The sequence below is a fragment of the Lontra canadensis genome, unplaced genomic scaffold (genome assembly GCF_010015895.1).
Source record: "Lontra canadensis isolate GAN:19392208 unplaced genomic scaffold, GSC_riverotter_1.0 scaffold93, whole genome shotgun sequence".
Lineage (NCBI taxonomy): Eukaryota > Metazoa > Chordata > Mammalia > Carnivora > Mustelidae > Lontra > Lontra canadensis.
In genome coordinates this window covers 4,036,544-4,058,660 of record NW_022631087.1, presented here as the reverse complement: position 1 = coordinate 4,058,660, position 22,117 = coordinate 4,036,544, and the positions used below count along the sequence as shown (strand labels likewise).

At 47.5% G+C, this 22,117-nt stretch overlaps 1 protein-coding gene across 1 annotated transcript in view; it reads left to right on the top strand.

Moving 5' to 3' along the window:
* LARGE1 (LARGE xylosyl- and glucuronyltransferase 1) overlaps nt 1–22,117 on the top strand; it is a 520,460-nt gene that overhangs the window by 283,899 nt on the left and 214,444 nt on the right. The window contains exon 6 of the mRNA XM_032836533.1: nt 13,088–13,259. Coding sequence (XP_032692424.1) covers nt 13,088–13,259 — 172 coding nt within the window. The remainder of the gene's footprint in view (nt 1–13,087; nt 13,260–22,117) is intronic.

Here is a 22,117-nt window from a genome sequence, read left to right as displayed (position 1 = left end):
TGCTCACTTGCAGCCTTGCAGACGTTTGTGCTGGGAAGGTGGCGACTCCTCACAGGTGGTACTGACAGTGGCTGTGTTGGAATGTTCTTTTGTGCTAAAAGTACCAGCTCCATGTCGTAGTCACCTTTGCCTTTTCTGGCTGTACTTCCTATTTCCAGAGGCAATCAGTCGCTCCATCCCCAGGAATTCTGGTGAGACTCCATTTATAGCTTTCCCTGCCTGATGATGATTTGAATATCTTATTTGAGTTAGTTTCCAAAATGATTAAGGTTTTTGGAATGAGTCAAATCTGAGTTTTAGTCGCAGCTCCTGTAATTCTTGAAGATTGTGTGATTTCCTTGATGTCTACCTTTTAGGGTTATTGTGTGAGCTAAAAGATATTTATAAATTGCTTATAGTGTCTGTTACATAGTAAACATTCAACAAATGCCTTATTACTATCATAAATATAATAATACTCTTTCCTTTTTTTCTGTGATCGCCTAAGAAATAGAAGCATTCCACGTTCACTGCTTTTTCCTTAGCATCTGGTAGACAGTTTGGCACACACAATGAATGTTTAGATAAGTGAGTCACTTTCAGAATTAGGTGATTTTTTTTTTTTAAAGGGGGATTTAGAGCATTAGGAATTCCTTTGATCAGTAACCAAATCCCCAAGTGGAAAGTACAGGCTTAATGGAATTATCTTGTGCCACATACCATCTTCAGTAGTACTTTCTAAGGGTGACATTCATTTCCCTTCTGCACTCTCACGTATGATAAATTTTAAACCGAGACAAGTTAGACAGCTATCCTCAACACCTGGTTTCCTTGACAACCCTTCATATAAATAGTAAGGGCCTGTTAGGGGAGTGAATGTCAATATAACCACAGTCAAAGGCTTCAAGGTCAAGGTAAAAATATTTAAAATTACAAGACTCTTGGTTAATGTTTGTTAGATGTATTACAAGCACTGAGTAAAGGCACCATCTTTTCAAGGATGCCCAGTGGATAGGGGTCATTTTGGTGGCTAGCCAGGAGACATTCCGACCGTCATTGACAAGGCCTTCCTTTGCATCTCCACTTTGCCAGGAGAGTTTCACCTTCCATGTTTTGTGCAAGAAAACAACTTCTAAACCAACCAGAAATTAATTAAGTGGCACCTCTGGTTTGCCCTCCTTAACCCTCTTTACCTGCTCGGGGTTACCCTTCCATGTGTTTAGAGTTAAATTGACCTGTGGGGTGGATCTCTGAAGCTGGGACCACAGAGTGTCACAGGCAAGAGCTTCACCTCCAAAGGATTACAAAGCCCTAGGAAAATGCAAAACACCTCCTTAATACAGAGCTGCATGGAGCCTCATTAATTGCAGTCTGTGAGGCTGCCTTTTGGAAGGTTCCTGGGGAAGGAAGTGGAAGGAGTGGGAGAGAAGGAATGCGAGGGAGAGGGGAGTGTGGGCAGATGCCCCCCTAAAATCTCTAGATGAAGTTGAGAACAGATAGCTGTAATTCCTTTTAGAGATTTTATTTATTTATTTGGGGGGTGGGAAGAGAGAGTGAGTGCATGAGCATTGGGGAGGGGCAAAGGGAAAGGGAGAGACAGACGTGGGGCTCGATTCCAGGATCCCCGGATCATGACCTGAGCGTAAGGTAGATGCCTAACCGACTGAGCCACCCAGGTGCCCCTGTGATGTTTTGTGATTAAAGTGCCTTCTGAGTAAATTCAGGCAGAGCCCCTAGACTCAGCAGATGCTAATATCTGGATTCAGGTATCTGATTTATCGGTGTGTTTCTGTACATGTCTCACGTTTGTGCCTAGCATGGTGTCCTATAATCCTGTACAGCAAAATTTCTCAAGCATTAAAAATATTTATCATTACCCGCTCCCTAAGAGCCTCAGTACATTTTTTTCCTAATTGCACCCCCCCACGAGATTTTAATAACAAATCATGATAATATCCAAGATTTTTTTTTCACCTCACAAGGAGCAATTTTGCCTTGTTAAGAATGCATGCTGAAGAATAAATTTATAGTAACAGGGAAACAAATAAGAGGCTTCCCCCCTCCCCCTGCACTTGTTAGCGAAATGATTATCTCCATTTTTAGCACTCTGAGCAGGAGTTGGGAGTGAGAGAGAGGTTGGGGGTGGGTTTTAGCTGGTTAAGCCCGCTCTCTGGAACCGCCAGATCCTGTGGTCTGTCTAGGTCACGTTCTTGCTCCTAGATCACCGGTGACCACTTTCTGTATACACAGGCACATAGACATATAGGAAGTCTGCAGATAAACAGGTTATGACCAGCACTGATAAAAACACCACAGCTCATCACTTCGAATGAGGATGGTATCCACAGAACCATTCCTTCCTTGTTCCATCCCCCCTGACCACCTCTAGCCCCCGTTCACATAAACCGTCATCCGGAATGCTGTAATCACACTTCTTGAAATAATTGTTTTTGTCTCTTTAAGCAGTCTGCTGGTGTTTGCAAGGCTGAGTGAGTGATCAGTGAACGTGGCAGGTTCACCCCTCCATCCCCGTCCCCAGGAAGGGTTCTCGGTCAGCCTTGCCTGCGTACTTGTGTTGTTTTACTTCTGCAAAATTCTTCATCGAGTGCCTTCTGTGTGTCAGAAACTGTGCTAAGTATACATCCGTAAATACATACTGTGCCCTGTAATAAGAAGAATTGCAGCTTCTAAAAATATTAAGTCCGGGCTACGCAGGAGCTAATGCAATTTTCTCCTCAGTGCATTGAAAAATCTATTAGTTAAGAAGGCAGCTATATTTCAGGAAATTAAACCACTATAACAGTCCAGTTCACAAATCAGAACTCCCGGTGCTTTGAAATGCTTCATTTCATAACGTGAAGTACGCAGTTCAGGCAATCCGTGCATGCTCTGGTGACCGATCCCCCCAAGCTTCACAGAGCTAAATACAGAACACCTCTTGCCAGGCGTGAGAGGAAGGGGTTTTGTGGCCACTGATAGGAGGAGGCAGGTGTTTATAGATCCGCAAGCACGTTCCTCCTGGCTCATTCTACCTTTGTCATCACTCCAGAATTAATTATGTTTATGGAAGGCGGTTTCTCAGTAGATTTGTGAATAACAAGCCTTTCAGTTGGAAGCCAGCTACCTTATTTTAGGCCAGAATTGCAAGCTCTGAATAATGTTCATTGATGCTTAGTGTCGAACGCTGTCACCTGAAAAGACCAGCCTGGGGGCTCTTAAAATGTTTCCTTCCAAGCTTCCATTGCGGGGAGATGTGAAATATGTAATTCGGCTCTCCTGTTGATACGGGTTCCTTAAATTTTAGTCTTGCTGACCTAGCGTGGCTTTTATGGAAATGAGATTTCTAGGTTTAAAAGAGGACAGCCAGAAAACATTCCTGGCTTCACAGACTAAACTGCCCATGAGGTATAGGGTTATCTAAAGAACTACCTGATCTTCTGTCAGCTCTTTCTCGTATTAATCTTTGAGAAAGGTCTCCTCTCCCTGTACATCCAGCTGCGTTCAAGTTCAGGGGGTTCACTTAAGTTTTGGGCTCTCTTGTGTCTTGTTTCTCCATGGTAGTAAGCTGGTGGGTGACCCAGCATAAATGAGTCAACCAACAAGACCTTGAGAAATACGGTGCTTCCTGGGTGTCCTAACTGAGTGTGTCCTAGGGTGTAGGTAGTCTGAGGACAACTGCTTTAGGACTGCATGGGGCTTTGCTGAGATTTTTTTAATTTTTAAAATACTTTTATTTAAATTCCAGTTAACATACAGTGTAATATTAGCTTCTGGTGTACACTATAGTGATTCAACACTTTTTTTTTTTTTTTTTTTAAGATTTGACAGACAGTGATCACAAGTAGGCAGAGAGGTAGGCAGAGAGAGAGGAAGGGAAGCAGGCCTGAGCAGAGAGCCTGATGTGGGGCTCGATCTCAGGACCCTGGGGTCATGACCTGAGCCGAAGGCAGAGGCTTAACCCACTGAGCCACCCAGGTGTCCCAACTCAACACTTCTGTACAACATCCGGTGCTTATCCCAAGTGCATTACTGAATCCCCATCTCCTGTGCCACCCGTCCAGATGCCCACCTCCCCTCTGGGAACCAGCAGCTTGTTCTCCAGAGTTAAGAGTCTGTTTCTTGGATGGCAAACAAACAAACAAAAAAACAAAAAGAATGTGGATTTCCCAGCCTTAGGCCTGATGGAATCCTCCCCTTGGGGGTGTGATCCTGGAAATCTGCATATTCTCCCCCCATTAATTAATTAATTAATTTTAGAGAATGCGAGTGGGGTGTGGGACAGAGGGGGAGAGAGAGAATCTCAGGCTGAATGGGGAGCCCGACACAGGGCTCGATCTCATGAACCAGAGATCATGACCTGCGCTGAAATCAAGAATCGAGTGCTTAACCGACGGAGCCCCTCAGGTGCCTGGGAATCTGCATTTTTCTCTGGGCATCCTCCAAGGTTCTGATGCTTCTGAGCCGTCCTCTGTTAATCTTTTCCCTCCGTAGGTTGCTGGAGTTCCTTCCAAGCATGCAATTGAGGTTATGTCTCTTTGCTAGTGAAATCCTTTTTTGTTTTTTCCTCCGACATTTGACCCTTTCCTGCCTCTCCGTGTCCTTCTCCATCACTTCCAACTCCAGGCTTTTCCTGCATGTATCAGACTACTGCAAACACACACAAACAACACACACGATTATTTATCTCTCTGTGCCTTCACTGATGATAATCTCTCTCCAATCCTGCTTTTCTCTCAGTGTCTGAGAAACTCAATTTGTGACTCATTTTTTAAGACCAAATTTAAGGCTCATCTCTTCCACATACCTCTAGCTGGTTGCTCTTCCTCCTCGCCTGACTCATTCCTTTTAATTGTACTACTGCTGCTATACATACACTTGGAATTCACCTTAATCCATTTTATACCATTCTAGAATTACAGATGTGGTATTCACATCCTTGTCTGGTCCCTCCCGTGCTGCATGTGGCTGACCTGTAGAACCAAGTAGACATTACAGAAATGATGCCATGTCATTTCTGAGGCCAAGCCCTAGAAGACACCCTAGTTTCTTGCTCTCTCTTGATCACTCCCTCTGGGAAAAGCCAGCTTCCATGTTGTAAAGACATTCAAGCTGCCCCACCAGGTGGTCCGTGTGGCAAGGAGCCAGCGTCATGTGCCACATGTGGATGAGGGAGCCATTTTGGAAGCAGGTCCCAAGCATCTAGATGTCTGCACCTTCAACTGACACCTTGACCACAACCTCTTAAGAAATCCTGAGCTAGACCCACCCAGCTTAGGTGTTCCTACATCCCTGATGCTGAGACTGTGAGATAACAACTACTACTATTTCTGGCTGCTGTGTTTTGAGGTAGCTTGTTAGGCAGGAATAGATGATGACTACCCCATAGGCCATAGTCTCCTCAAGAGCCCTAAGTATATTTTATTCATCATGGACTCTGGTCTCTAGCCTCTGCTCGGTACCTGGCCCACATTCAGCGATTGACAATTGCTTGTTTAAATGATCCCAACAGAGTTGAAGTGTATTTTTTTTTTCTTGGCAAGGGTAAATACAAATGCATCTGATTCTATCTTGTAGATTGTGAATCTCATCTTTTATGTTGCTTTAAATATCTTTGATAATATTAACAATGAACAACAATAGCCAATACATAGCACCAGAATTCTCACAATCCTATGGAGTATGCACTGTAAGGATGCCCATTTTACAGATGAGAAAAGTGAGGCACATGGACGTTTCATGACTTGCCCACAGTGACCCAGCTAGTGAGTGACAGAGCCAGGATCCAAACCCAGGCCATCAGGCTCCAGAGTGCACACTGTGAATCAGCTTAAAAGTTTGCAGCCCTTACATGAGGCAGGCACTGTGCTGGGCCCCGTAGTTCTTTGCCTCATTGGATACGTTCCCAGACCTTGAGTGACATGTGTCATTTTCTCTATTTTGTGAGTGACAAGGTGGAGACTTTGAGCAATGAGTTTGCCAGTCTGGTGGTGGGATTGGATTTGGAATCTGGCCAGTCAGACGCCCAAACTCAAGCCTGTTCATGGTCCTCCTCCCTGACATCTCCTAGAGTCCCCAGCTCACTGGAGCTCCTCACCCTCCTTTCTCAACAATTATGTTCTGAACATACAGGTTGGTTGCCAAGACGACCACTCAGAAACAACATGAAAGGCAAATGACTTTTCGAACATTTTGCAGCGAGGACGACTTCTTTTTTAATTTTTAAAGACGTGTCAAGGTGATTTGTAATCCATGGGAAAATGTTGATATGGGTAAGAAATCTGTTTTGAGCAATAAATATTTCCAGGATGATAGACACAAGCTTACAGACTACAAATAAAATAACTCCCTAGGAAGAGAGCAGGATATGCTACTGATATTCCTATTATACAGGTGAAAAAATTTAGGTCCACAGAGACGTGGAAGCCAGGAATACCCAACTCCAAGGCCTTCGTACCTAATTGCCATGAAAAGCTGCTCCCTGGTGAGTTAAGGTTTGGATGGAGATAGGCTCAGTTATGGTGATACAGGAACCCAGAGGGGTGGGAGCAACGCCTAGGACCTGGGACAGTGGGAAGGGAGGAGAGAGAGACACTGTCATCATTTCAGAGAGGAGTGGCTCAGGCTGGGGATTGGAAGATGGGATAAGGAAAGACTTGGGTCCCCATTCCCCAAACTTCATGCACCGGGATGGTAATACCTGACCTGTCGACTCGGGGCTGGGAGGGTACTGGGGAGGTCGCTAAAGTAGTCTGCAGAAGGCTCTTAATGCAATGCCTGGCACTCAGGAAATGCTAGGTGATATTTTCTGTTGTCCTCATGACTGGGGCATCCCGGTGCCTCCTGAAGGTCAACATCTTCAAGAAAAAACACGCACCGGGACGCCTGGGTGGCTCAGTGGGTTCAAGCCTCTGCCTTCGGCTCAGGTCGTGATCCCAGGGTCCTGGGATCGAGCCCCACATCGGACTCTCTGCTCAGCGGGGAGCCTGCTTCCTCCTCTCTCCTCTCTCTCTGCCTGCCTCTCTGCCTACTTGTGATCTCTGTCGGGTAAATAAATAAAATCTGGAAAAAAAAAAAAGAAGAAGAAGAAACATGCACCATTCCTTGATAAAACCAGCCCCTCTTCCTGTCTTTGCCTTGTCTGTCAAAGGTCGGAAATCTGGTGTCCCACTGAGACATTGCTTTCCTTCACACCCTTCCATGCTCATGTTTCTACCCTGACCAGGCTTCCTGAGTAACTTCTCTGTGGACCACCCAGCATCAGATGAACCTTGAAATCATTTGCGGCACTTAACAGAAATTCCCCTTGGGTCTCTCTGCCAAGGAACTGGCAGTTTGGGGAAGGTGACCTTTCCCTTGAGAGCATCCCCTGCCCCCCACTCTGCAAAGAAACCCTTAAGACCTGGCATTGCTTACGCTCCCTTATGTAAGCGCGTTAGGTAGTATTCCTGGGCACGATTGCATTTTTGCTAATTAAATCTTAGAACATGCCGCTTAGAATGATTAACAGCCATTGCAAAGATAATTGTCCATTAAAAGAAACCTAACTTTCATTTTTGCTATTGTTTTAATTACATAAACCCTTTGGTGTGTTTCTAGTGATGAAGAACGTGCCAGGTTACTGCTCCATCAGGTCTTGTCATCTTACAGGCTGCTCCAGGGGACGGTGGGGAGGGTCAGACCCACCTGGTATCTTCTCTCTGTTGACCCCATGACTTAATGTCCTTGATTGGACCAAAGTTTAGTGCAGGGTGGAAATGAGACTCGATACCAGTAAGGGTTGCCCCAAGAGACTGTCCCAAAGGTTACATGGGTGAACATTTCCACCCACTTTGGTGGAAGGTTTTTGTTGGTTTGTTTGTATATTTTATGTAGGTAGGTTTTCCTTCCTAAAACCAAAGGTATACAGTGCAACTTGGAGGTCTACGAGAGGAGGCTTTGAGTTTCCGAGATCTCACTTGGTTGTTTTTTTAATAATCTATGTAGGAGGGACACCTGGGTGGTACAGTTGGTTTAGTGACCGACTCCTGGTTTTAACTCAGGTTGTGACCTCAGGGCCATGAGATCGAGCCCCACATCACATTGTCACATTGAGCTTTGTGTTTAGCAGGGAGTCTGCTTAAGACTCTCTCCCTCTCCCTCTCCTGCTTGTGCTTTTTCTCTCTCCCTCCCTCTCTCTCTCTAAAATAAGTAAATAAATTTTTTTAAAAAATCTAGGAGATCTGGGTGGCTCAGTCAGTTGAGCATCCAACCCTTGATTTCAGCTCAGGTCACAGTCTCGGGGTCGTGGGATCGAGTTTACACTCCGTGCCAAGTCTGCTTCTCCCTCTCCACCTGCTCTTCCTCCTCTGTCTCTCTCTGTCTCTCTCTCTCTCTCTCTCTCTCTCAAATAAATAAATAAAAATCCTTAAAAAAATGATCTAGGAATATAGGGAAAGGTGATGAGTGACTTATTTTCCTCTGACAAAACCATCTCCATTCCTGACTTCCCCTTTGCTGTCAAAGGCAGCGTCATGTCCTGTTTTTGTCACGCTCAACATCCTAAATTGTCTGAGCCTCTTCAGTGCAGACAGACTTCCACCGGGAGAGGCCGATTGGCCTTTGTGGCGGCCAACTGGGCATCCAACACCAGGCCAGACGCTTTGCCATTCTCCCAGCCGTATTACAGAGCGAGTGTTCCAAGCCCCCATTTTGCAGACGAGACAACCAAGCCTCCCAGAGGTAAAATGATGGAACTGGGGCTAACGGCTGGACGTTGGGGGCTCAGCAAGCCCCATGTCTTCCGTCGCCCTGGACCGACCAACCCTGGGCTGCACTGGTTACAGGTGTTTCTGCTACTGCTTGCATTCAGCGTCAGAGGCAGGATTTAAAACCAGGCTGGCCAGCTCTGCAGTCATGCACGTTCCCCATTTTTTAAGTAATGACTGTGTTGTTACCACAGCAGAAATGACGTCGTCCCTGCTTCAGGGAGTTCCAGCCCAGAGCAGGCGGGAGATGTGGACAGTGAGACCCAGCGTGAGGGCGCGCTGTGCTGGAGGAGGGGAGGCAGCTCGCTCGTGGAGCCCTGGCCCAGCCTGGCACTCCGGGGAGGCAGTGACCAGTGGTGAGGGCTGGGGAGGGGCAGGGGTGCCTTCTAAGCTGAGGCTTGAAAGGGGAGCAGGATTAGACTACAAGGTGTGGGTGGGGGACACACTACACTTACTTCGAGGAGAGAAGATCGTTTGTAATAAACATATCTGCTTCTTACCACACGTTCTATCCCCCCATAGATTCCTCGGTTTTCTTTCTGGGGTTTTCTCTCTGAATACAAACTCCTCCGAATGCTTCCTTTACCTCTCATTGAACGCTCTGCCTTAATTGATTATGTATCAGTTGGGGACTTGGGGCGACATTCCGGCCCGGGCTCATGTTGAGATTAATTTATTCCTGTCGTCCTACTGTTCGGTGATGCATCCAAGGGCCTCACATGTGTGTTAAAAATAAAGACGAGAGTCAGGGCGATCTAATTAGATGGCTCAGCCCAGCGCTCTGGTGTTCAGTCCTCACCCAGCTCTCCTGCTTTGATGGTAACCAAAATAGATGAATAAGTTAATCAAAGGTCTGATTAAATAGCACCGCACTGCCGCGTGGACCCGTGATTGCCAAGCTTGGGTTCGGGCCCGTCCTCAGGGGAGAGAGAAGCGGCCGAGCTGAGTTCCAAAGGCTGGAGCTTTCGCGAGGAGGAGTTTTTTAAAGCCCACTGGAGGCCCTTCTTGGAGGAGCCCTCGGCCCTGAGATCTAAGCCGTCGGCGCATCAGGATGCCAGCTCCAGAGGAAGGATAACGCGGCTGGGGGAAGGAAGGCAAGCCTTCCCTTGGTAGATTTTAGGACTCTGCATCTTACTCACTGAGGGGATGTAGACAAGTCACTCACCTTCCCGAGCCTAGTTTGCCCACCTCCCCACCTGTCCTCATCCGTCCTTTGGCCCACCCACCCAGCCGGTCTGCCTGTCCTTCTCTGTGTCCATCCTTCTGTGCCCGCCTGCCCGCCCACCTCACAGACAGCATGCGGGATCGAGTCAGCAGAAGGCCTCCAGCTGTGGTCTTGATGCCATTTTCTCGGTTCAGTGACAGGTCTGCCCCTCCGGGTGCTGCTCTCTGGCCCGTCCCCACCCTATCCTGTGCCCCATGAGGCTGCTGCATCGGGCCGTGGCTCTGTGTCTGTTTGGGTTGGTACACGGGGCGCCCTGGCAGGAGAGGAGCGGGCAGGAGGGGAGAGGGGCTGAGTGAGAGGCCTCTCCTTGCCCCACCCCATGAGATTCCCAACGCTGGCCGTGGCCCTCTACCGAAGTTCATGGCTTCTACCTCGTGGCTTATTCGGGTGGCCACCCTCTCAAGATTCCAGCGGCGGCAGCCGGCACCAGCCATCTGGGCCTTGAGGGATAACGGCCCCCCACTCTTTGTCTTCCCAGGTGCTGCACGGTTCCTTGCTGCTGGCTCTAAATTACGCATCTGCCTCAGTAGTTCTTTTATTAACCCCTTTTCCTCAGACCACCCAGTTTGAGTGTGCTGTCTCCTCCCACACCCTGAATGACACAAGGCGGCACACGGTACAAGGAACTCCTTTTATAGACAACAGAAACTCAGGCCGGACGAACTTGTCCAAGGTGATGTGGCCATTAAGTGACACCGGAATCTAGATCCGCCTGTTCCTGGCTGCAGATCCAGTTGTAACACTGTGCCATGCCCCGGAGCCCCACCCTCCCTTCAGTAGGAAGCAAAAACTTGACATGCTGAGGGGGGAGAGGGGAACCAGGAGAAAGGTGGGAGCTTCCGTGTTCTGCAGGGCTTTTGTGTAAAACCCTAGACTCCTTCCATCTCTGATCCTTACACGAACCACTTAATATACGTGTCATCTTCTTTGTACAGGGAAAGAAACTGAGGCTTAGAGAGACCAACACCGTGTATGGGGGTGGGGTTCAGATTTTGGCTTTTGTCTCTGCTTCCCCTCCTTCATGCTGCCCGGGAACATGGTGATGGGACGACAGACAGAGTTCAAGTTTCTTTTCCTGAGGCTGATGAGTGGTGAACGGTTTTGTCCATCAGTTCATATTTTTCCTTTTTTCCTTTTTTTCCCCTGGTCAAAATTGCACGTGTATTGAGAGGATAAGGAGTAGCTGACATGGTATTTTTAAGTAAAGTAAAGAGGAACGCAGAACACGGAGTGGGTGTGAGGGATGGGCTGGATTGTGTGAATTACCACGGGGTCCTTTGTTCTGGCTTTCCCAAGGCAACGTCTGCGTCCCTGCTTTCCCACCATCACCGATGATGCTATGTTTAAAAAGAATGCAATGCTTAGTTTTTCTTTACAATGATAGTAGCTGCTTGTTTTAAAAAGTTGAAAAGTGTGGTAAAGTACATACCTATTTATCTAGAGGAGGGACCCATCATTCCCGAATGACCACTGTTAGTAACTTGATTCCTTGCTTGTTTCTTCTTTCTCTGCGTGAGTTTGGGTGGATGTGTTTTCATGTTGTTTGATTATACATAGTGGTTATTAAGCAAAAGAAATTTTTAAAAACTTGCCTTTTTTCTTTTAACATCACATGCAAGTTTCTTTTTTGTTTTTTGGGTTTTTTTTTTTTTTGGTACATCTTAATCTACATTGCTCATAGCCATTAAATAATATGTTATCAGATTTTTAAAAAGCAAGTTTTAATTAACTGTCCAGTTTTGGGACATTTGGATTGTTTCTATTTTATAACATGGTGATGAACATCTTTGGGAATAAAACTGGTTTCTCATTTTTAAATGTGCCTTTTTTTTAGAACAGTGTCCTCAGAATGGAATTATAGGGACAAAAGGGGTAAATGTTTTTTGGAATCTCAGTAAGGTGGCCACATTTTCCACAGAGGAGTTCCATTATCAATGTTAATTTCTGGAAGAATTTAAGTGTGTTTCGGCTTGCATCAAGGCCCCCCAGGGCAGCTAGGATGGAGGCTATGGAGTCATATGACCTGTTCCTTTGAGAGCTCTCAGCACACTGGTATTATTTTCAGCCTTGTTTTTGGATACCAGGTGGTACCAAGCTGTGTGACTTGCTGACAGATGTACCCACCTGTGGGACCTTGATTGTCCTGTTACATCATGGGAGGATTTCAGTGGTGGCTGTCCGTGGGCTGTTCATTACTGTCTGTGGGTGTGTCTTCTCTCGCTTCCCAGTGAAGAGTGTTGCGTAGCTTATGAACAAGTCCTTCTTGTATGTGTGAGAACCAGAAGACAGAGCAACACTAATTGGTCCAATTAAAACTCGAAAAAATACATAAGCATAAACTTGAACGATGCCACTAAAGTAGCAGCCTTTAATGACAAAATATGATCGAAAGAAATAGATCTACCTTGGAACAATTAGGCACTATTTGCAAAACAAAAATAGAGTATGATCCCATTTTTATACTTTCATTCTTTTGTAACATAGTCTTCTTTTCTCCAGTGACCCTATATAATTTTTTTTCTTTTATTATGTAAAGGTAGTCACCATACAGTACAGCATTAGTTTTTGATGTAGTGTTCCATGATTCATTGTCTGCGTAAAACACCCAGTGCTCCATGTAACCGGTGCCCTCCTTAATACCTACCACCAGGCTTGTCCATCCCCCACAACCCACTTCCTTCTAAAACCCACAGAATCCATAGTCTCGTGGTTCATCTCCCCCTCTGATTTTCCCTTTCTTCTCCAAATGTCCTCCATGCTATTCCTTATGATCTACATGTAAGTGAAATCATATGATAAGTGCTTTTCTCTGCTTACGTGAAATAAGTCAAGCAGAGCGTATATAATTTCTATAATAAAAATTTTATTTAAAAAATCTGAGCATAGCGTCTGCAAATAATAGTTCTATCATAAATATTGCTTTTCCTTTCCCTTGATTCAGATGCATTTTCTTCCAATAAACTTCACATGCCAGACCATAAATTACATAAACAAATCTTTAAGAAAATATTCATTTATTCAGCAAATTTTTATTGAATACTTCTTATGTACCAGGCACTATTTATAATATTTATGCAAAAAAAATGAATGTAATGATTTTTTTTTTTTTCTATTTTTTCCTCTTCCCTGCCTGATGTAGTCTGAAGTCTCCTGGATCCCCAACAAACACTACTCAGGCATTTATGGTCTAATGAAGCTCGTCCTGACCAAGACTCTTCCTGCCAACCTGGAGAGGGTCATTGTCCTTGACACGGATATCACCTTTGCCACCGACATCGCAGAGCTGTGGGCCGTGTTCCACAAGTTCAAAGGTAATTGTAGCCCATTTTTTCCTGGTATCTTTGAAGATGTCATCGTGTCAAGTACAGTGATTTTATTTTATTTTATTTTTTTATGTGAAGCCCACATTTAATGAGGTCATGCTAATGAGCTAATGACACGGACAAGGAGTTAGAAATCTAGTTATGTGTCAACTCTGCTGGCTTTTGAAGCATGTTCGAATCAAACTGGAATTTGTTTGCGTTTTTTTAGTAAATGAAGAGGTCCTGTCAGGGCTCATAGGAAGAACCCAGTTTTGGTCGCTCTGTAAGAGATAAAGGTCAAATGTGTATATTTTGTATGCAGATAATTAAGTGTTGACTTACCTGCATTTATCAGTTCTGGGTTGTTGTTCTAATCAAATGATGCTTTGATTGCTGAGAAATACCTTTGAGTTGGTAGAGATGAGTATTGATTATAGTGTTGGAAAATGTTCAAACGGCTTTTGCTTTCATTCATGTTGCGGTTTATCACTTTAAGGAGGTATAGAAGATTGGCTTTATAAGACGTTCCTCCTTGTCTGGTTAGTTTTTTCTTAGCCATTACTGGAGCTCTTGTCACTGCATCAAGGTGTATGAGATTATGTGGTGGGGAACTGGGAGCCCAGTAGGAGTACTTGACTCTGGCTTGAATGCATGGGAAAAGTGCCAAGTTAGCACAAATCTTGGGCTTTTATTTTAATCCCTCCTCCAGATGTCTTCCTTAAAATTACATTCTTACACATTCTTCTCTATATTAGACAAATGCAATGAGAGAGAAATTTGGGAGTGAGTTTTTTTTTTCTTTATTTCTTAGTTTTCTTTTTAAAATTGCATTCTGGCTACATGTTTAAAACCTCTCCTCCAGCTTCTCTGTAGCTCCTTACCCTGTGAAGGTGGACTACTACTCAGTGATTTAAAATCACAGCATTTTCATAAACCACAAGATGTTCCAGTTGGTTTCTGTTTCCATTCATGGACAGAAGAGTAAACTCCTCACCTACTCCCATCTTTGCGTGCTTCTTTGGGGCAGTGGGGGTGGATGGGAGTGGGGACTCTTAGCTCTAGGCTAATTGGAAAAAGCCTTCAGCACATCATGGGGGAGACACTCTGACCCTCAGACTCTTCCCCTTGTCAGGATCAACACTTACTTTCCTTCTTCATGTCAGTAATGACACTAAGAAAGACAGCAAAACTGTTGAAGCTGAATGTGTCTCAGCTCAGGTCTCTTCTTAGAATGTTAGGATCTATCTTTTCAAGTCACGAGGAAATTGAAGCTTGAAGGCATGCAGAGTTGAGACCAGAGTTGAGACCGGAATGCACATACATGTGCTTCTGTGTGCATCTCTTATCAAGTTCCCCCGTCATTTCTGTTTGGTTTTCTGACTACATTGAACTCCTCGGGTACAGGTTTTTTGTTTTTCCTTTTTTTAATTGGGGGGTGGGGGTAGAGGGAGAGATTGGATTCCAGGCAGACTCCATGCCCAGCACAGAGCCCGACGTGGGGCTCGATCCCATGACCCTGAGATCATGACCTGAGCTGAAGTCAAGAATCAAACGCTCAACTGACGGAGCCACCCAAGTGCCCCCGGGCGACAGTCTTTTAAAAGTGATTCTGTGATATTCCCGTTTTCACGCTCATGTCCAGTACGCAGTGTTGTGTTCATTCAGCAGACCTTTATTGCCTCTCCACTGGGTGTCGCTTGTATGCTGGGCTCCGGAAATAAAGAGTTGAACAAGAATGAGAGTTACCACCTCTCCGGGGCGGGGGGGGGGCGGGGGTTGGAGAAGTCAGTTGGGAGGGCATCACAGAGGAGGTGGTCATCGCACTCTGACTTGCTGGAGAGGCGAAGCAGTTGTGTGTGGTTGGTGCCCACATTCCCCTTCGGGAGTGAAGCACTTTGACTCCAGCTGCTGGGGGTGCAGCCTGCAGGGCCACAGGTGAAGAGGCAGATGCCTCTGGCCATGCCCCCTTCCTGAGGGATGTGGAATCTTGTAGGGCCAGCTGTGAGAAGCCAGTCACAGCTGGATTTCTCCCTCTGCCCAGTCCTCTTCCCTTCCTTTTCCAGATGCCTTTCCCAAGACCACACCCTAAATTAACCTCTTGCATGCTCGGTTCCATTTCAGAGCCCGTTTCCCCAGAACAGAGACCTGCGGGATGCATTTAAAGGTACAAGTCTCCCTTGGAGAAGTGTGACCCAGCAAACCCCCTGGAACAGGTGGTCACTCATCGTAGCGTTGTAGCTGGGAAATCCCATTTATTCTGTCCCGGCGAGGACCTGCCATCGTGCTGGTGGCGTTCTGAAGCCTGTACCAGCAATAGTCTAATCCTGGTGGTAAAGCTCTGATATCTGTGGAAGGGGGTGCTCCCGGGGTGCTTGCTAGCCCAAGGCTTGGGATCCTGGGGCAGAGCAGAGTACATGGGCCAAGGTCAGGATGGGGATGGAGGCACTTGAATGCGAGGAACTGAGTTAATGGGCTGCATTTTATTTGTTCATTCGTTCTTTCATTGGTTTGTTTCTAGCACTCGTTAGGCCCCTGCTGGGCAGAAGAATATATTAGATGCAGCTGTTACCCAAAACTGTCGAGAACACAGCACCTGCCTTCAAGGAGCTCACAAACAAGGCAGGCTGCCGTATGTTTTTATCTTATCACTAGCAAAGGAGTATAAAAACATCTGAGGTTTTCCCATGCCCACTCTAACTCTCCTGGGAAAAATACGGAGGTGAAAGGAAAATAAGGAGGCTCTGCTCTTCTCCATATGGCACTCTTTTGGAAAGGGTTGGTTTTTGGGGGGTTTGTTGTTGTTGTTTTGTAATTATTTTGTTCTAAACTGGAATAATTAGGAGCCAGGTCATGGAACAGGAAGAAAGCCCCTGAGCACCAGACCCATGAGTTTAGAAAGCTCTGAATCAAGACTGAGAGTTTCCTTTCTCATAAAGGCAATTACAGTTGGCATCCTTCAGCATAAACATTGTGAGTGACCCTGATGCAGTTTGGCCTTGTTTGTTTTTCTCTGTTTAACAGCATCTTGTTATCTGGGGCTCTTGTGTTCAGATCCCATATGAGAGTCCCCTCATCTAAATCCAGTATCTGGAGACTCTAGTAAGAAGCCTTTCAGCAAGGGCTTCGACCCGCCATCCACCTCTGCCGTGAGTAGCATTGTGTGCCCGTGGGGGGTGTCCACGTGCCCCCTGAGCCTTGACTTCACCTCCCTGGCGGGTGCCACCCTCCCCAGGTCAGCCGTCTGCACCCTTACTTACCCCCAGCTGCAGCCACCGGAGGAGTTTCAGGGCCACTGATTCTCAGCAAAAGGGACCGCATGGGCCACGGATGGCGAGAGTGAGGAGCCACCCACTCTGCCACCGAACTGAACAATCTGGCGGCCAGATTGTTGCCTGAATGTTGGGAATGTTGCAAGAATAAGAGACACCTGGCCCCTACCCTGGCAAGTATACAGTTGAGTGGGGAGGAGCCTGACAGTAAATAAGTAAGGCAAACACCGTATTCGATGGTGATCCGTGCTTGGTCTGGACGAAATTGGTGAGAGCCGATGAGGAATGTGTGTCCAGGTGCACACACACTGTTTTACTCTTCAAATATTAAATGGTAATGGAATTAAATGGTGGTGATGGAAAGTCTTACAGAAAAGGTGACATTTGGGGTGCCTGGGTGGCTCAGTGGGTTGGGTGTCCAACCCCTGATTTCAGCTCAGGTCATGAGAAGGAGCCCTGCGTCACACTCTATGCTCAGTGCGGAGTCGACGTAAGATTCTCTCCCTCTCCCTCTGCCCTTCACCCCCATTCACACTTGCATACACTTTCTCTCTGCCTCTGTCTCTCTAAAAGAAAAGAAAAGGGTGATGTGTAAGCAGAAAGCTGAAGTTGAGAGAACGGGCACACCAGCATGCCTGGAGGAAAGTGGAATGGTGTCCTAGGCTTAAGGAACAGCAAATGTCAAGTTTCGGGAACCTCGTTTGAGCAGTAGGTTGGGGAGAGCCCGGGATGGGCAGGGGCTGATGGGTCAGATCAGGGAGGCCTCCCTCGTCAGACAGAGGGAGGATTGTGCCTCTCCCTTCCGTGCTAAGGGAGAGCCGTTGTGCCCCTTCGGGCAGGAGTGATGGGACCTGTTTGATATTTTTAATGGGTCATCCTGGCCGCCCATCTGAGCATAAGAGGAAGCAAGGAGACCACTTCCGAGATGGGGCAGCCACCAGACCCAGGTGCAGGAGCACAGGTGAAGATGTTGTCCTAGAGGTGGGGGTACGTTTTGGGGGTGGAGGCGTCAGGATGTTCTGGTTGGATGTGGGCCCGAGAGACAGCAGAGGGCAGGATGGGTCAGCCGGCACGCCACACCGCACCACGAATGCACGCAGAGGAGCTTGGTTTGGGACTTTTTACATTTCAGATGCCTAAATTGGACAGCCACATGGAGAGGGTGAGGAGGAGGCAGAGAACCGAGTATTTGGAAAGCCAGGGGAAAGTACTATTTCCCAAGGACTTCTGTTTCAGGCCCTGAGCTAGAAGCCTTGTACATTTGAAAAATAGAACCAACTGGGCCCGAGCGAGGCGGAATCACTTTTCCTGCTCAAAGAGCTATTCACAGCAGCGCCGAGCCCTGGCCCATCTGGCTGTGGAGTCTGGGCTCTGTCTCTTGCCTCTCCTGCTTCCTGATGTCCTGGGGTTGGGGGCTGGAGTGGGGGGCTGGGTCTGGGGGTGGGGGGTGCCTCACAGTTCAGCTGTGACCCCTGATCATGAGTTCTCCACCATCCTGAGTGCCGTAGTTTTACTCCACAAAAATTTTGGAAATAATCTCTGATTTTACAATACGAAGGGGCTGTTATGAAAGCATAAATAATAAATGTACCTCCATAATTTGAAGCTTTTAGAACACCGTGTTCAACGTAGTATTTTTATTCTTGAGAAAAAATGCCTTCCCTTTATGAAAAGTCTGTTGCCATAGCGTAAAGCTCTGGGCCCCAAACGGGTCTGGTGGGAGTAGCGAGCACAGGGGGACATCTTCCTGCTCGTCCCCTTTGTGGCACTGTGTGGGCAGCTCGGTCACACCGGGGCGTATCTTTTTTAAGAATGAACAGACTCACCGTGAACTAATTACACCTCACATTTTAAAGCACTTACTCTGTGCCAACCAGTCTGTGAAACACTTTATGGTGAAACTCATTTAATCCTCACAACACTACCATGCAGTAATCATTGTGAATGTTTCCATCTTCAGGATCCAGGAACTCACACTTAGGGAGGCCTACGGAGCATGCCCAGGGCCTCGGTCTTAGGCTGTAGGACTGGGATTAGAACTCCGATGACCCAACTCTAAATCCAGGACCCTTTTCCCTGCAGCTATGCTCCCTGGGAGAGTAGGTGGTGGACCTTAGAGTCTCTGTGGAGAGACCAAAGTTAGGTAGATGAGAGCAGGCTAGGTGACCGCAGGAACCGGGTTGTGGGAGGCATTCAGAGAACAGCGCTAAATCAGGGCAAAATCAAGGCCATAGAGACATGGGGTTTTCCCAGGAGCTGAGGAAGTAAATTTTGGTTTCTGGAATCCTGGCCCAGCTGGTGACATCCCAGAACATCATCTTTCAAGTAGCTGTGAGCCCAAGAGCTCTACTCATGCACTCGTCGTGGTCAGTAGGAGGGCGGCCAAATCGGGGTCACACTGTGACCATGGGCAGGTTACCTGACTTCTCTGGGCGTCAGTGAGCCTAGAGCAGTGCCAAAAGGGTCTTTGTGAGGAGGCCCCGAGACAGAGTGTGAGTTAGTCTTCCCCTGTGCCATTTTCACTAAGGACGCCCGCTAAAGGGTGTGGGGTCATGGCAGATGTCCTTGAAGTGTGTCTGCTCCATTACCTCACAGCTTTGTCCACGAAGCCATCCGGGCTGGGGTGGCTTTAAGTGTAGAATAATGTGGAAACTCCGAATACGCAAAACCTTAAAAGTACTACTTTTGGGAAGACATTTGTAGAGCTTTTGTGATGATGATCACTTGCCTTGGAGGAGTTTTTAGGCACTCGTAACCTTTCTCCAGGTCACATCTTTCTTCCTTACCTTGCCTAGGCTGCTCCTTCTTTCTTCCTTCCCTCCCTTCATCAGTGGACCTGTGGGAGTAGGGAAAAGCCTGGCAAAGGAAGGCATCAGGTTTCCAATCCCTGCTGGTCTGCTTATCAGCAGGATGGTCCTGGGGTGTCCATGGACCCTCTGCACCGCGCTCCCCTACCTGTAGAGAGAACACACCGACGCCGTCTCTCAAGGATGTGGATTTGGGGAAGGGATCCTGGTACCCAGGAGCCGCTTCTCCTTCCTTGTCTCCTTTTTATTTTTTCCTTTTCCTTCCTGTGCTGTCTTATCCTGTCTTATCCCATTTGCCCCTTTTCCTTTAACTTCCGATCCTTCTCCTTTGCTCTCTTCACCGACCTCCAAGCGAGGCTCCACACCTCCCTCCCTTACAGGGAATCGAAGAGGAACTTTGAGGGCCACCGCCCCACACAGGCTGGCGCCGATGGGGTCTCCCTGAATAAAGCCGGCCCTCCTCGGCCAGGCCTGCTCTGGAGAAGGTAGCCCTCACCTCACGTCCCTTCCCACCTTCCTAGAGAGACCGTTTTGCCCCGGAGAAGAAAAGCAGAAATCTTAAAAGATACAACGTTTCAAATGAGGCGCTTTTCAGTGACTGGGCCAGCCTGCGTCATGTGGGTGATACTCTGTTTCTGCCGAAGGTCCCGGGCTTCTGCTGGGACGGGGTGAGTCTCCTCTGTGGGGTTTGGGTTTCGTGTTAGGCTCCACTCGGAGGCTGAGGCATTTCTTTGCATCTCTGCGGTGGTTCCAGATACTCTGTCCTCCTCCTCTTCAGCACGTTCCTGCCTCACCACCCGTGCTCATCGTTTCCTTCAACCTCTGTCACCTACCTGATTTCCCACTGGGAAAGTTCGACGGCCCGTTACGTTGTATGCTCCTCGTCCGCTTGTTTCTTTGAGTCTGTTGTCCGTGACTCTTTCCACTGGGAGTCAGGAGCTAGCTCTTGGCTTCTCTCCTTAGGTAGATGTTCATGGACAAGATAGATGTTTTGTCCGTTGGACAAGCCGAGATGCTCACCATTGGGGCAACACCAAGGATTCTGTTCCTGCCAAAATTGGTGAAGACGTGTTAATGATTTTTTTTTTCCCATTAACTTTAAAGGGGATCTGCTTTCTTTCACGATATTAGAAAAATCCTTCCATGTCCTTGAGCCTCTTTTCTGTTGTTGTTCTCTGAAGGTGGGGGAATAATATGGCCATCACCGCCCCACAGAGGTTTTATTTTGGTAGTTAAGTTGGGGAATGGCTCTGCCTTGCACACTACTTCGTCAGTGATCACTCCCTTTACCATGTTGGTCTTTGTTTTCTCCCTGTTCCTCAGCCAGCAGCTCCTGAGAGGGGAACAGAAGCCCACCTGCCCCCTGCACCCCCCATGTCCCTATTGCTCTGCCTTCCACATGCCTTCATTCACTTGTTCTTTCATGGATTAATTATGTCTGGAGCCCCTAGACCGGCCCCAGGCCTGGGAGAGCAAATCATAGATAAGGCAGACCCAGTCCTGCCCTCCCGGGGCTAATTTCTATTATGAGCTGTCACGTGTCAGGCACTGGGCTGTCTGATTTAGCCCTCACAGACGTCTCTAAGTATCTTGCTGAGATGATGACAGAGCCCGGACTGAGGACACGGTGGCCCCTGAGCCACGCTCTTGACCACTGGATTCTAGGTCCAGCGGGACCCATGGTTACATGAAAGTGTGGCAGGTACCTTGGAAGGGAGAATCCCATTCCAGGGAAAGCAGCCCTGGGCAGGTGGGTTGAGGGGTCAGGAAGGATTCTGAAGGGAAGAAGCATGGTGACATGAGCCTCCATGTCCCCTCCCAGGGAGAATGCCACACACAGAGGCCCGAGGTCCCCAGAGAGGACAGTGCAGACAAACCCTGAAAGAAGCATTGAGTCTCCTCAGACAGACTGGGCAGGCTCCTGCCTCGGGTCCCTTGCTCTGATGGCCCTCCGCCGGGATTGCCGGTTCCCAGATCGCTGTCTCGCTGCCACAGCTCCCTGCAGGTCTTGGTTCAGGTCTCAGCTTCTCGGCGAGTGTCTGCCTGATTGTTCCCTTCCATCCTGTCACCTGAGATGCCAGCCTCACTCCCACCCTGCTCTTTCCATGTTCCTTAAAGCATCCTTCACCTTCTAGTCTGGCTTGCAAGGATTTATCCAGATGGCTGGCCCAGCCCACCCACCCAGCCATGAAGACCCAGGTGCCTGGACACGCCTGGCTTCACCTGGTCCTTGTGTGTCGTTCTTGCTGATGCGTAAATACCACCTTGTCTGTCTTGTTCCTGAGACATTTCCAGCATCAGAACAGTTGCCTGGCATTTAGTAGGTGCTCAGTAAATATTTGTCAGATAAATAAATGAACACATAAAGCATAGGATTCTAGGTGATTTATGGGGGAGGTGCAAATAAGACAAGACAGGTATGAAGGGTCTCATAGATTACAGCTCTGGGTTGAATCCACAGGTAATTAAAAGATGGCTTTGAGGGAAGCCTGGGTGGCTCAGTCAGTTAAGCATCCGACTCTTGGTTTCTGCTCAGGGTCATAAGATCGAGCCCCACATCAGGCTCCATGGTCAGTATGAAGCCTACTTGGGATTCTCTCTCTCTCCTCCCCCTCATACCACTCCCCACTAGCTTGCTTATGTGCTCTCTCTCAAAAAATAAAAAAAGATGGCTTAGTGTTTCAAGTAGAGAACTAGTCTCAGATTCTCAAATTTGAAAAAAAAAAAAAAAAAAAGACAAAACCCTTGGAGGCAGTGCGGGGAGTGATTCCAAAGGTGAGGCAGGAAACCA